We start from the raw sequence: 15,324 nt of genomic DNA on the forward strand, positions 1-15,324 counted from the left end.
ACTAGGCCTTCAGCCTGGTTTGGCTGCTATGCTCTGCTAAGCCTGGTCTATTTGGTTCAACAATTGAATTGCTCAGCTGGGCAACCATTAATTATAGCAGCACCCGAAATAATTGCTTTTCCCCCCTGTATACAAAAACCCAATGAGGTCAGCCTTATGTGCGCCAGCTTTAATACCCTGCCTGGATAAGCACATATCCATCTTGACTTGTTCTCTTCAGCTGGACCTCTTCCCTGCTATTGGGTCCTCTCCGGATAGCTCAACTTCTACTATCCCCTGATCACTTGATGGTGAGTGACTCAATCCATTGGATGACCTACTGACCAGTAGAACACTTGGGATCATCTATGTTCCACTCTTGTAAAACATCTCCAGGGAAAGCTGGAGATTTTTCCTGGAGAATTATTATTCGGACCTTCTGTCACTGGAACTTACTGCAATTTATTTGTTAGTTTATGCACTGATCTGTAAAACTTGGTGCCTACACAACTTTCACTGCACCCTACCTGTGTGAATCTGTCACAGCTGACAGTACGGAACGTCCTGCCATAGAAGGTGATGTTGATGCCCACATTAAGGTCTTTCCAGTGGTAGGGATCCCCGTTGTCATTCTTCGGCTGTCTCTGACGCTTGAGAAATGTGCCCTGAGGTATTCCAGAGTTCTCCACCGGGGGCTCCACCACTGATATACTGTCGTCCTCCAGGTAGTAATATAAACACACTCTCCGCACTCTATAGGTTTCATCTTGAGAGATAGGAACGAGCTCCTTGAAGTAAGCGTCAAACTTTAATACCTACAGGGAAAGCAAGAAGCAATGTGTAGAAAAGGAAAAATCACAGGACATGAACCATATAAATTACTTCAGATAATATTCACAATTGTCACTTCCACTCTGTACAATACCTAAAAACTAAAGTCCCAAGTCCCCCCACATAAACTCCACACATATAAGCCCATGGTTGGAATTCAACCCATGGCCCCAATGCAGTTCGGCAACAAAGCTAACCACTACGCAACTGTGCAGCCCTTCCTTAGGTTCAAATTCCTTTAGTATTAGGTTTTCAGGCTTTTCTTGACTAACAGTAGATATGGATTATATAGAAGAGGAGAAAATCAAGATGCGGTCACTGTCCTTTCCAGGATTACCTTCTTGTCGAACGCCACGTGGCTGGGGATGAAGGTGGACGGAGGGGCCTGCTTTGCCTGTCCGTAGGTCAGCGTAGGTCTTTTGTTGGCTAGCTCGTCCAGCTCCGCCTGTGACAACTGGTTCACCGTGATTGGATCCCGCCCGCTCCCTACAGTGGGAAGTACGGGGCGGGTAAAGCCATTTCTGTATGTCAGCGTCTGAGTGCGGTGGAAGGCAGATTTCTGGTAACACAACAAAGCAGAATGTCTAATAACGATGCATTAATGTTCCGCTACACACACACACACACACACACCAAACACACACACACACCAAACACACACACACACACACACACACACACACACACACACACACACACTATACACGCACACACACACACACTATACATACACACACACACACACACACACACACACACACACACACACACACACACATTCCATTTGGGTGGAATAAAACATCCACTAAAAAAACTTTAAAGAGCTAATTTGCTGACTATGGGGGCTATTCAGGTGTGTTAGCAAACCCATGGGCATAATTCAGATCTGATCGCAGCACCAAATTTGTTAGCTAATGGGCAAACCCATGTGCACTGCAGGGGGGCAGATGTAACGTGCAGAGAGAGTTAGATTTGGGTGTGGTGTGTTCAAACTGAAATCTAAATTTTTACACTGTGTGAGAATAAAGCAACCAGTATTTGCTCTGCACAGAAACAATATAACCCATCCAAATCTAACTCTCTCTGCACATGTTACATCTGCCCCACCTGCAGTGCACATGGGGGGTAATTCCAAGTTGATTGCAGCAGGAATTTTGTTAGCAGTTGGGCAAAACCATGTGCACTGCAGGGGAGGCATATATAACATGTGCAGAGAGAGTTAGATTTGGGTGGGTTATTTTGTTTCTGTGCAGGGTAAATACTGGCTGCTTTATTTTTACACTGCAAATTAGATTGCAGATTGAACACACCACACCCAAATCTAACTCTCTCTGCACATGTTATATATGCCTCCCCTGCAGTGCACATGGTTTTGCCCAACTGCTAACAAAATTCCTGCTGCGATCAACTTGGAATTACCCCCATGGTTTTGCCCAGTTGTGTGCTTTTTCGCTTTGCTTACACACCTGAATCAGGCCCAATATGTACGGACTGAACACTGATTAGTCAGTAACAATCTCCTTACATTACCGCCATATATAGCGTGACCAGTGTGTGTGTATGGTACTTACCCTGCCTGACACACTCACACTCTGTGTATAGAACTGTACCCTGGCACACTCACACTCTGTGTATGGTACTTACCCTGCCTGACACACTCACACTCTGTGTATGGTACTTACCCTGCCTGACACACTCACACTCTGTGTATGGTACTTACCCTGCCTGACACACTCACACTCTGTGTATAGTACTGTACCCTGGAACACTCACACTCGGTGTATAGTACTGTACCCCGGCACACTCACATTCTGTGTATAGCACTGTACCCTGGCACACTCACACTCTGTGTATAGTACTGTACCCCGGCACACTCACATTCTGTGTATAGCACTGTACCCTGGCACACTCACACTCTGTGTATAGGACTGTACCCCGGCACACTCACTCTCTGTGTATAGCACTGTACCCCGGCACACTCACACTCTGTGTATAGTACTATACTCCGGCACACTCACACTCTGTGTATAGTACTGTACCCCGGCACACTCTCACTCTGTGTATAGTACTGTACCCTGGCACACTCACACTCGGTGTATATTACTGTACCCCGGCACACTCACATTCTGTGTATAGCACTGTACCCTGGCACACTCACACTCTGTGTACAGTACTGTATGTCGGCACACTCACATTCTGTGTATAGCAATGTACCCTGGCACACTCTCACTCTGTGTATAGTACTGTACCCCGGCATACTCACACTCTGTGTACAGTACTGCACACTCACACTCTGTGTATAGTACTATACCCTGGCACAATCACACTCTGTATATAGTACTGTAACCACCACACTCACTCTCTGTGTATAGTACTGTACCCTGGCACACTCTCACTCTGTATAGTACTGTACCCTGGCACACTCACTCTATGTATAGTACTGTACCCCGCCACACTCACACTCTGTGTATAGTACTGTACTCTGGCACACTCACAGTCTGTGTATAGTACTGTACCCCGCCACACTCACTCTGTGTATAGTACTGTACCCTGGCACACTCTCACTCTGTGTATAGTACTGTACCCCGGCACACTCACTCTCTGTGTATAGTACTGTACCCCGGCACACTCTCACTCTGTGTATAGTACTGTACCCTGGCACACTCTCACTCTGTGTATAGTACTGTACCCTGGCACACTCTCACTCTGTGTATAGTACTGTACTTTGGCACACTCACTCTCTGTGTATAGTACTGTACCCCGGCACACTCACACTCTGTGTACAGTACTGCACACTCACACTCTGTGTATAGTACTATACCCTGGCACAATCACACTCTGTATATAGTACTGTACCCACCACACTCACTCTCTGTGTATAGTACTGTACCCTGGCACACTCTCACTCTGTGTATAGTACTGTACCCTGGCACACTCACACTCTGTGTATAGTACTGTACTCTGGCACACTCACACTCTGTGTATAGTACTGTACCCTGGCACACTCTCACTCTGTGTATAGTACTGTACCCTGGCACACTCACACTCTGTGTATAGTACTGTACCCTGGCACACTCACACTCTGTGTATAGTACTGTACCCCGCCACAGTCACACTCTGTGTATAGTACTGTACTCTGGCACACTCACAGTCTGTGTATAGTACTGTACCCCGCCACACTCACTCTGTGTATAGTACTGTACCCTGGCACACTCTCACTCTGTGTATAGTACTGTACCCCGGCACACTCACTCTCTGTGTATAGTACTGTACCCCGGCACACTCTCACTCTGTGTATAGTACTGTACCCTGGCACACTCTCACTCTGTGTATAGTACTGTACCCTGGCACACTCTCACTCTGTGTATAGTACTGTACTTTGGCACACTCACTCTCTGTGTATAGTACTGTACCCCGGCACACTCACTCTCTGTGTATAGTACTGTACCCCGGCACACTCTCACTCTGTGTATAGTACTGTACCCTGGCACACTCTCACTCTGTGTATAGTACTGTACCCTGGCACACTCTCACTCTGTGTATAGTACTGTACTTTGGCACACTCACTCTCTGTGTATAGTACTGTACCCCGGCACACTCACACTCTGTGTACAGTACTGCACACTCACACTCTGTGTATAGTACTATACCCTGGCACAATCACACTCTGTATATAGTACTGTACCCACCACACTCACTCTCTGTGTATAGTACTGTACCCTGGCACACTCTCACTCTGTGTATAGTACTGTACCCTGGCACACTCACACTCTGTGTATAGTACTGTACTCTGGCACACTCACACTCTGTGTATAGTACTGTACCCTGGCACACTCTCACTCTGTGTATAGTACTGTACCCTGGCACACTCACACTCTGTGTATAGTACTGTACCCTGGCACACTCACACTCTGTGTATAGTACTGTACCCCGCCACAGTCACACTCTGTGTATAGTACTGTACTCTGGCACACTCACACTCTGTGTATAGTACTGTACCCCGCCACACTCAATCTCTGTGTATAGTACTGTACCCTGGCACACTCACACTCTGTGTATAGTACTGTACCCTGGCACACTCTCACTCTGTGTATAGTACTGTACCCTGGCACACTCACACTCTGTGTATAGTACTGTACTCTGGCACACTCACTCTCTGTGTATAGTACTGTACCCTGGCACACTCACACTCTGTGTATAGTACTGTACCCCGCCGCACTCACACTCTGTGTATAGTACTGTACTCTGGCACACTCACACTCTGTGTATAGTACTGTACCCCGGCACACTCACATTCTGTGTATAGCACTGTACCCTGGCACACTCACACTCTGTGTATAGGACTGTACCCCGGCACACTCACTCTCTGTGTATAGCACTGTACCCCGGCACACTCACACTCTGTGTATAGTACTATACTCCGGCACACTCACACTCTGTGTATAGTACTGTACCCCGGCACACTCTCACTCTGTGTATAGTACTGTACCCTGGCACACTCACACTCGGTGTATATTACTGTACCCCGGCACACTCACATTCTGTGTATAGCACTGTACCCTGGCACACTCACACTCTGTGTACAGTACTGTATGTCGGCACACTCACATTCTGTGTATAGCAATGTACCCTGGCACACTCTCACTCTGTGTATAGTACTGTACCCCGGCATACTCACACTCTGTGTACAGTACTGCACACTCACACTCTGTGTATAGTACTATACCCTGGCACAATCACACTCTGTATATAGTACTGTAACCACCACACTCACTCTCTGTGTATAGTACTGTACCCTGGCACACTCTCACTCTGTATAGTACTGTACCCTGGCACACTCACTCTATGTATAGTACTGTACCCCGCCACACTCACACTCTGTGTATAGTACTGTACTCTGGCACACTCACAGTCTGTGTATAGTACTGTACCCCGCCACACTCACTCTGTGTATAGTACTGTACCCTGGCACACTCTCACTCTGTGTATAGTACTGTACCCCGGCACACTCACTCTCTGTGTATAGTACTGTACCCCGGCACACTCTCACTCTGTGTATAGTACTGTACCCTGGCACACTCTCACTCTGTGTATAGTACTGTACCCTGGCACACTCTCACTCTGTGTATAGTACTGTACTTTGGCACACTCACTCTCTGTGTATAGTACTGTACCCCGGCACACTCACACTCTGTGTACAGTACTGCACACTCACACTCTGTGTATAGTACTATACCCTGGCACAATCACACTCTGTATATAGTACTGTACCCACCACACTCACTCTCTGTGTATAGTACTGTACCCTGGCACACTCTCACTCTGTGTATAGTACTGTACCCTGGCACACTCACACTCTGTGTATAGTACTGTACTCTGGCACACTCACACTCTGTGTATAGTACTGTACCCTGGCACACTCTCACTCTGTGTATAGTACTGTACCCTGGCACACTCACACTCTGTGTATAGTACTGTACCCTGGCACACTCACACTCTGTGTATAGTACTGTACCCCGCCACAGTCACACTCTGTGTATAGTACTGTACTCTGGCACACTCACACTCTGTGTATAGTACTGTACCCCGCCACACTCAATCTCTGTGTATAGTACTGTACCCTGGCACACTCACACTCTGTGTATAGTACTGTACCCTGGCACACTCTCACTCTGTGTATAGTACTGTACCCTGGCACACTCACACTCTGTGTATAGTACTGTACTCTGGCACACTCACTCTCTGTGTATAGTACTGTACCCTGGCACACTCACACTCTGTGTATAGTACTGTACCCCGCCGCACTCACACTCTGTGTATAGTACTGTACTCTGGCACACTCACACTCTGTGTATAGTACTGTACCCCGCCACACTCAATCTCTGTGTATAGTACTGTACCCTGGCACACTCTCACTCTGTGTATAGTACTGTACCCCGGCACACTCACACTCTGTGTACAGTACTGCACACTCACACTCTGTGTATAGTACTATACCCTGGCACAATCACACTCTGTATATAGTACTGTACCCACCACACTCACTCTCTGTGTATAGTACTGTACTCTGGCACACTCACACTCTGTGTATAGTACTGTACCCCGCCACACTCAATCTCTGTGTATAGTACTGTACCCTGGCACACTCTCACTCTGTGTATAGTACTGTACTCTGGCACACTCACAGTCTGTGTATAGTACTGTACCCCGCCACACTCACTCTGTGTATAGTACTGTACCCTGGCACACTCTCACTCTGTGTATAGTACTGTACCCTGGCACACTCACACTCTGTGTATAGTACTGTACTCTGGCACACTCACTCTCTGTGTATAGTACTGTACCCTGGCACACTCACACTCTGTGTATAGTACTGTACCCCGCCACACTCACACTCTGTGTATAGTACTGTACTCTGGCACACTCACACTCTGTGCATAGTACTGTACCCCGCCACACTCAATCTCTGTGTATAGTACTGTACCCTGGCACACTCACACTCTGTGTATAGTACTGTACCCTGGCACACTCTCACTCTGTGTATAGTACTGTACCCTGGCACACTCACACTCTGTGTATAGTACTGTACTCTGGCACACTCACTCTCTGTGTATAGTACTGTACCCTGGCACACTCACACTCTGTGTATAGTACTGTACCCCGCCACACTCACACTCTGTGTATAGTACTGTACTTTGGCACACTCACACTCTGTGTATAGTACTGTACTCTGGCACACTCACTCTCTGTGTATAGTACTGTACTCTGGCACACTCACACTCTGTGTGTAGTACTGTACCCCGCCACACTCAATCTCTGTGTATAGTACTGTACCCTGGCACACTCTCACTCTGTGTATAGTACTGTACCTCGGCACACTCACACTCTGTGTATAGTACTATACCCTGGCACAATCACACTCTGTATATAGTACTGTACCCACCACACTCACTCTCTGTGTATAGTACTGTACTCTGGCACACTCACACTCTGTGTATAGTACTGTACCCCGCCACACTCAATCTCTGTGTATAGTACTGTACCCTGGCACACTCTCACTCTGTGTATAGTACTGTACTCTGGCACACTCACAGTCTGTGTATAGTACTGTACCCCGCCACACTCACTCTGTGTATAGTACTGTACCCTGGCACACTCTCACTCTGTGTATAGTACTGTACCCTGGCACACGCACACTCTGTGTATAGTACTGTACTCTGGCACACTCACTCTCTGTGTATAGTACTGTACCCTGGCACACTCACACTCTGTGTATAGTACTGTACCCCGCCACACTCACACTCTGTGTATAGTACTGTACTCTGGCACACTCACACTCTGTGTATAGTACTGTACCCCGCCACACTCAATCTCTGTGTATAGTACTGTACCCTGGCACACTCTCACTCTGTGTATAGTACTGTACCCCGCCACACTCAATCTCTGTGTATAGTACTGTACCCTGGCACACTCACACTCTGTGTATAGTACTGTACCCAGGCACACTCACACTCTATGTATAGTACTGTACCCCGGCACACTCACACTCTGTGTATAGCACTGTACCCCGGCACACTCACACTCTGTGTATAGTACTGTACCCTGGCACACTCACACTCTGTGTATAGTACTGTACCTCGGCACACTCACACTCTGTGTATAGTACTGTACCCAGGCACACTCACACTCTATGTATAGTACTGTACCCCGGCACACTCACACTCTGTGTATAGCACTGTACCCCGGCACACACACTCTGTGTATAGTACTTTTATTCAGCACACTCGCACTCTGTGTATAGTACTGTACCCTGGCACACTCACACTCTGTATAGTACTGTACCCCGGCACACTCACACTCTGTGTATAGCACTGTACCCCGGCACACTCACACTCTGTGTATAGTACTGTACCCCGGCACACTCACACTCTGTGTATAGTACTGTACCCGGCACACTCACACTCTGTGTATAGTACTGTACCCTGGCACACTCACACTCTGTATAGTACTGTACCCCGGCACACTCACACTCTGTGTATAGCACTGTACCCCGGCACACTCACACTCTGTGTATAGCACTGTACCCCGGCACACTCACACTCTGTGTATAGCACTGTACCCGGCACACTCACACTCTGTATAGTACTGTACCCTGGCACACTCACACTCTGTGTATAGTACTGTACCCCGGCACACTGACACTCTGTGTATAGTACTGTACCACGCCACACTCACACTCTGTGTATAGTACTGTACTCTGGCACACTCACACTCTGTGTATAGTACTGTACCCCGGCACACTCACACTCTGTGTATAGTACTGTACCCCGGCACACTCACACTCTGTGTATAGTACTGTACTCTGGCACACTCTCACTCTGTGTATAGTACTGTACCCTGGCACACTCACACTCTGTGTATAGTACTGTACCTCGGCACACTCACACTCTGTGTATAGTACTGTACCCAGGCACACTCACACTCTATGTATAGTACTGTACCCCGGCACACTCACACTCTGTGTATAGCACTGTACCCCGGCACACTCACACTCTGTGTATAGTACTTTTATTCAGCACACTCGCACTCTGTGTATAGTACTGTACCCTGGCACACTCACACTCTGTATAGTACTGTACCCCGGCACACTCACACTCTGTGTATAGCACTGTACCCCGGCACACTCACACTCTGTGTATAGTACTGTACCCCGGCACACTCACACTCTGTGTATAGTACTGTACCCGGCACACTCACACTCTGTGTATAGTACTGTACCCTGGCACACTCACACTCTGTATAGTACTGTACCCCGGCACACTCACACTCTGTGTATAGCACTGTACCCCGGCACACTCACACTCTGTGTATAGTACTGTACCTCGGCACACTCACACTCTGTGTATAGTACTGTACCCAGGCACACTCACACTCTATGTATAGTACTGTACCCCGGCACACTCACACTCTGTGTATAGCACTGTACCCCGGCACACTCACACTCTGTGTATAGTACTTTTATTCAGCACACTCGCACTCTGTGTATAGTACTGTACCCTGGCACACTCACACTCTGTATAGTACTGTACCCCGGCACACTCACACTCTGTGTATAGCACTGTACCCCGGCACACTCACACTCTGTGTATAGTACTGTACCCCGGCACACTCACACTCTGTGTATAGTACTGTACCCGGCACACTCACACTCTGTGTATAGTACTGTACCCTGGCACACTCACACTCTGTATAGTACTGTACCCCGGCACACTCACACTCTGTGTATAGCACTGTACCCCGGCACACTCACACTCTGTGTATAGCACTGTACCCCGGCACACTCACACTCTGTGTATAGCACTGTACCCGGCACACTCACACTCTGTATAGTACTGTACCCTGGCACACTCACACTCTGTGTATAGTACTGTACCCCGGCACACTGACACTCTGTGTATAGTACTGTACCACGCCACACTCACACTCTGTGTATAGTACTGTACTCTGGCACACTCACACTCTGTGTATAGTACTTTTATTCAGCACACTCGCACTCTGTGTATAGTACTGTACCCTGGCACACTCACACTCTGTATAGTACTGTACCCCGGCACACTCACACTCTGTGTATAGCACTGTACCCCGGCACACTCACACTCTGTGTATAGTACTGTACCCCGGCACACTCACACTCTGTGTATAGTACTGTACCCGGCACACTCACACTCTGTGTATAGTACTGTACCCTGGCACACTCACACTCTGTATAGTACTGTACCCCGGCACACTCACACTCTGTGTATAGCACTGTACCCCGGCACACTCACACTCTGTGTATAGTACTGTACCTCGGCACACTCACACTCTGTGTATAGTACTGTACCCAGGCACACTCACACTCTATGTATAGTACTGTACCCCGGCACACTCACACTCTGTGTATAGCACTGTACCCCGGCACACTCACACTCTGTGTATAGTACTTTTATTCAGCACACTCGCACTCTGTGTATAGTACTGTACCCTGGCACACTCACACTCTGTATAGTACTGTACCCCGGCACACTCACACTCTGTGTATAGCACTGTACCCCGGCACACTCACACTCTGTGTATAGTACTGTACCCCGGCACACTCACACTCTGTGTATAGTACTGTACCCGGCACACTCACACTCTGTGTATAGTACTGTACCCTGGCACACTCACACTCTGTATAGTACTGTACCCCGGCACACTCACACTCTGTGTATAGCACTGTACCCCGGCACACTCACACTCTGTGTATAGCACTGTACCCCGGCACACTCACACTCTGTGTATAGCACTGTACCCGGCACACTCACACTCTGTATAGTACTGTACCCTGGCACACTCACACTCTGTGTATAGTACTGTACCCCGGCACACTGACACTCTGTGTATAGTACTGTACCACGCCACACTCACACTCTGTGTATAGTACTGTACTCTGGCACACTCACACTCTGTGTATAGTACTGTACCCCGGCACACTCACACTCTGTGTATAGTACTGTACCCCGGCACACTCACACTCTGTGTATAGTACTGTACTCTGGCACACTCTCACTCTGTGTATAGTACTGTACTCTGGCACACTCACACTCTGTATATAGTACTGTACCCCGCCACACTCACACTCTGTGTATAGTACTGTACTCTGGCACACTCACACTCTGTGTATAGTACTGTACCCTGGCACACTCTCACTCTGTGTATAGTACTGTACCCCGGCACACTCACAGTCTGTGTATAGTACTGTACCCCGGCACACTCACACTCTGTGTATAGTACTGTACCCCGGCACACTCTCACTCTGTGTATAGTACTGTACCCCAGCACACTCACACTCTGTGTATAGTACTGTACCCTGGCACACTCTCACTCTGTGTATAGTACTGTACCCCGGCACACTCACTCTCTGTGTATAGTACTGTACTCTGGCACACTCTCACTCTGTGTATAGTACTGTACTCTGGCACACTCTCACTCTGTGTATAGTACTGTACCCTGGCACAGCCAATATGGCAATCACACTTACAGTTGGGTCCCTGTAGGTGTTCCCTGGCAGGAATGGCAGCCCATGTACAGGGTGAGAGGACATCTCTGCTGTGTGTAGGTGCTCTCAGGGTGTCTCCTCCTCTCTGACACTCTCCTGCCGTCTCTCTGCCCTGTATGGATCGCTGTCTCTATGCCACTGACAGTCTCTCCCCAGCTTGCTCTGTCTCCAGGAAGCACAGGGTCTGACTCTGGTCTCCATGGTAACAGTAAACAATGTTACCCCGCCCCCTGGTGCTACATGAGACTGATACATTGTATCACTGTACTGTGCACACACTGTGCATCCTATCCATCTGTATTTACCACAGTATAGCAGGACAACCTCTATTTTGGTTCCTGTACCCTGTTCCCTGTCTGTTCCCTACTGTACATCATGAGTTGCTGGTGATTTACCCTTTACATGCTGCAATGTCAGACTCCGACACATGTAAGGAAGTGATATACTGTACACTGCTTCATATCAATCATTTAAAGCCAGCTACGTTTGTGTATAAGCTGAGTTCTGTCTAAATGCTGCACATAACGGTGTTTCTCATGACATACTGTATATACTGTAGTATATGTCACAATAAACGTACTGTACATGTATATTATGTAACTGAACCATAACTAGCAGTGTGCAAGCGGTGCCGCCGCTCAGGGACCTGGGGGGGCGGCACCATCGCTGCCTCATGGCATATATATATATATACTAGGTGCTTCATCGCGCCCTACAGGCGCTCTTCACACCGTCGCAAGGGGCTACGCCCCCTTAACCCTTGCATGCCTTTCTGGGGTTCAATAATTGTATTATATGGAGTATTACCTGCATTCCTTTGTTAGTGGTTAAATATTGCACAATGAAAGGGCGTGCGATGGTGAAGGAGGCGCAGCCCCTTCTGACGGCGTGAACAGCACCTGCAGGGCACGATGTACAGAATGTAGCGGGTGTGGGGGGGACGGCGGATGGGGGAGGGTGTCTGTAGATTCTGCGGGTGGAGGGGGGGTGGATGCGGGGGGGGGGGCCTGGATGGGGAAGGGTCGGGAGGTGCTGCTGCTGGGGGAGGGGCAGAGGAGTGGGTCTGCAGATAGGGGAGGGGTCCGGAGGCACTGCAGGTGGGGGAGGGGCAGGGGTGCCACGGGTGGGGGAGGGGCAGGTGCGGGGATGTTGCAGATGGGTGAAGGGTTCCGGAGGTGCTGTGGGATGGGAAGGGGCGGTGGTGCCGGGGGTTGGGTAAGAGGTCTGGAGGCGCCGTGGGAGGGGCAGGTGCGGGTGGTGTGGCGGATGGGGAAGAGGGTTTGGAGGCGCTGCAGGTGGTGGAGGGGCGGGTGCAGGGGTGCCGTGGGTGGGGGAGGGGTGGGTGAGGGGGGAGGACCGCGGATGGAGGAGGGTGTCTGCAGATGCTGCGGGTGGTGGGGGGGCAGGTGTGGGGGGAGACATATATGGGGGGTGGATGGTGGAGGGAGTCTGGAGGTGCTGTAGGTGGTGGAGGGGCGGGGGAGTGGGAGCCCCGGGTGGTGTAGGGGGTCTGGAGGCACAGCGTGTGGGGGAGGGTTGGGGTGCCGAATGTGGTGTAGGGGAAGGTGCGGAGGTGTGGTGCATTGGGGAGGGGTCTGGAGGCGCTGCGGGTACTGTACCTGCCAAAAAGGTAGTTGTAGGGTATGCAGTAACAGGGCCAGGACAGGGGTGACAGGGTAAGAACAGGGGTGACAGGGCCAGGACAGGGTTGACAGGGTCAGAACAGGGGTGACGGGGCCAGGACAGAGGTGACGTGGAAAGGACAGGGGTGACGGGGCAAGGACAGGGGTGACGGGGCCAGGACAGGTGTGACGGGGCCAGGACAGAGGCGACGGGGCCAGGACAGAAATGAAAGGGACAGGATAGGGGTGACAGGGCAACCACAGGGGTGACAGGGCCAGGATAGGGGTCACAGGGCCAGGATAAGGGTGACAGGGCCAGGATAAGGGTGACAGGGCCAGGATAGGGGTGACAGGGCCAGGATAAGGGTGACAGGGCAAGGCCAGGAGTGACAGGGCAAGGCCAGGAGTGACAGGGACATGACAGAACACAGGGCACGGGAGAGATTGGTATTAGGGACAGGACAGTGGTGACAGACAGATGTGTCTTACCGGAGTCACTGCTGCTGGCTGCTGCTGTTCCACTCCAACCTGTTGGGATCTGCTGCTGGTGGAGACTTGGCATGGCTGACTCTCTCAGGCTGGAGTCCTGCTTCCTCTGCCCGCCCGCTTGGCTGCCAGGCACTGTGGTAAGGGGAGGCTGGGAGTGACTGGTTAGCCCCCAGGAGACGCTGCCGCTGGAGGGAGGAGGGGGTCGGAGCCTGCAAGCAGCGCGGACTTCTGCAGCGCTGTCCGCCGGCTAAAGTGTGAGAAGAAGCTGGGCGCAGCGCTGCAGCTAGCGGTGGGGTTGCCGGGGCTGGAGATAACAGAGGCAGTACGGAACCTGCACAGCGGCAGGTGCCCCACAAAACTGCAGCTAAGAAGCGTGGAGTGTGCCAGAAAGTGACGCTCCTCCGCGCCAGAGGGGCCTGGTAGCAGAGCCGGATTAAGGGGGGGCCCAGGGGGTACGTACTGTGGGCCCCACAGTTTTATGGGGCCCCCCGGCGGGAGTAGCTCTGTCCCAGCTCTGAAGCTCCCCTGTCCTGCCAGCAACAGCAGCAGCATTGTGCTACAGTCAGCACACGCTGCTGCGTGTTGGCAGGCCTGTGGTGTTGCTCCCTGCTTTCTTCTGCCTGTGCGGGTGTGTAGGGGGGAGTGACCACCCCCTCTGGATTTACCCCTAGCTGAGGGGCCAAAGTCCCACAAAAAAAAAAAAAAAACCCGGAATTTGCATAAGGGGGCGTAGCCACGCATCCCGCGATTAGGCCACGCCCCCGAACCCACTACAGGCACAGCAATGAGATAGGGCTCCCCTGTCTCAAGTGCCCTGGGCCCCCAAGACTCATAATCCACCACTGGGGGCATGCCAGCAGCTCACAGAGCGCTGGGAATGCCCCCTCACTGCCGAAAATGGGGCGTGGCTCGCAATTGCGGGTCCTCCCACGAAGCCACACCCCCTTTATCGTAATCCACGCCCCCATTTTTGCCGCACGTGTGTCCCTCTGTCTGCCTGAAGAAAGCTGGGAGGTATGCACCCCTGTCTGTGCCATGCCCATACCATCTGCTTCTGCTCCTAGTGTCCTATAGATTTGCCCAGATTTGTGACTCATTTGACTAACTCCACCCAGTGTTGTGACTCCGCCCAGTGTTGTGACTCCGCCCAGCATTAGCAAATGAGGCACAAAGTCACAGATCTGGGCTAATATATAGGAGATATATATATATATATATATATACACATACCATACCAGTTCCCTTGAAATAAAGGAGAGGCGGCACTCATCCGGTCTTGAAAAAAGCTGAGAAAATGCTGTGTTTAATCACATCAAAACGTTT

At 50.4% G+C, this 15,324-nt stretch overlaps 1 protein-coding gene across 1 annotated transcript in view; it reads right to left on the minus strand.

The window, feature by feature from the left end:
* Nucleotides 1-12,079, minus strand: part of EFHC1 (EF-hand domain containing 1) — a 41,994-nt gene extending 29,915 nt beyond the window's left edge. Inside the window, exons 1-3 of the mRNA XM_063915110.1 lie at nt 11,873-12,079; nt 1,148-1,369; nt 507-794 (exon numbers count right to left, since the gene is read on the minus strand). Coding sequence (XP_063771180.1) covers nt 507-794; nt 1,148-1,369; nt 11,873-11,935 — 573 coding nt within the window. The 5' untranslated portion in view covers nt 11,936-12,079. The remainder of the gene's footprint in view (nt 1-506; nt 795-1,147; nt 1,370-11,872) is intronic.
* Between the last annotated feature and the right edge of the window lie 3,245 nt (nt 12,080-15,324).

Source organism: Pseudophryne corroboree, chromosome 4 (genome assembly GCF_028390025.1).
Source record: "Pseudophryne corroboree isolate aPseCor3 chromosome 4, aPseCor3.hap2, whole genome shotgun sequence".
Taxonomy (NCBI): Eukaryota; Metazoa; Chordata; class Amphibia; order Anura; family Myobatrachidae; genus Pseudophryne; species Pseudophryne corroboree.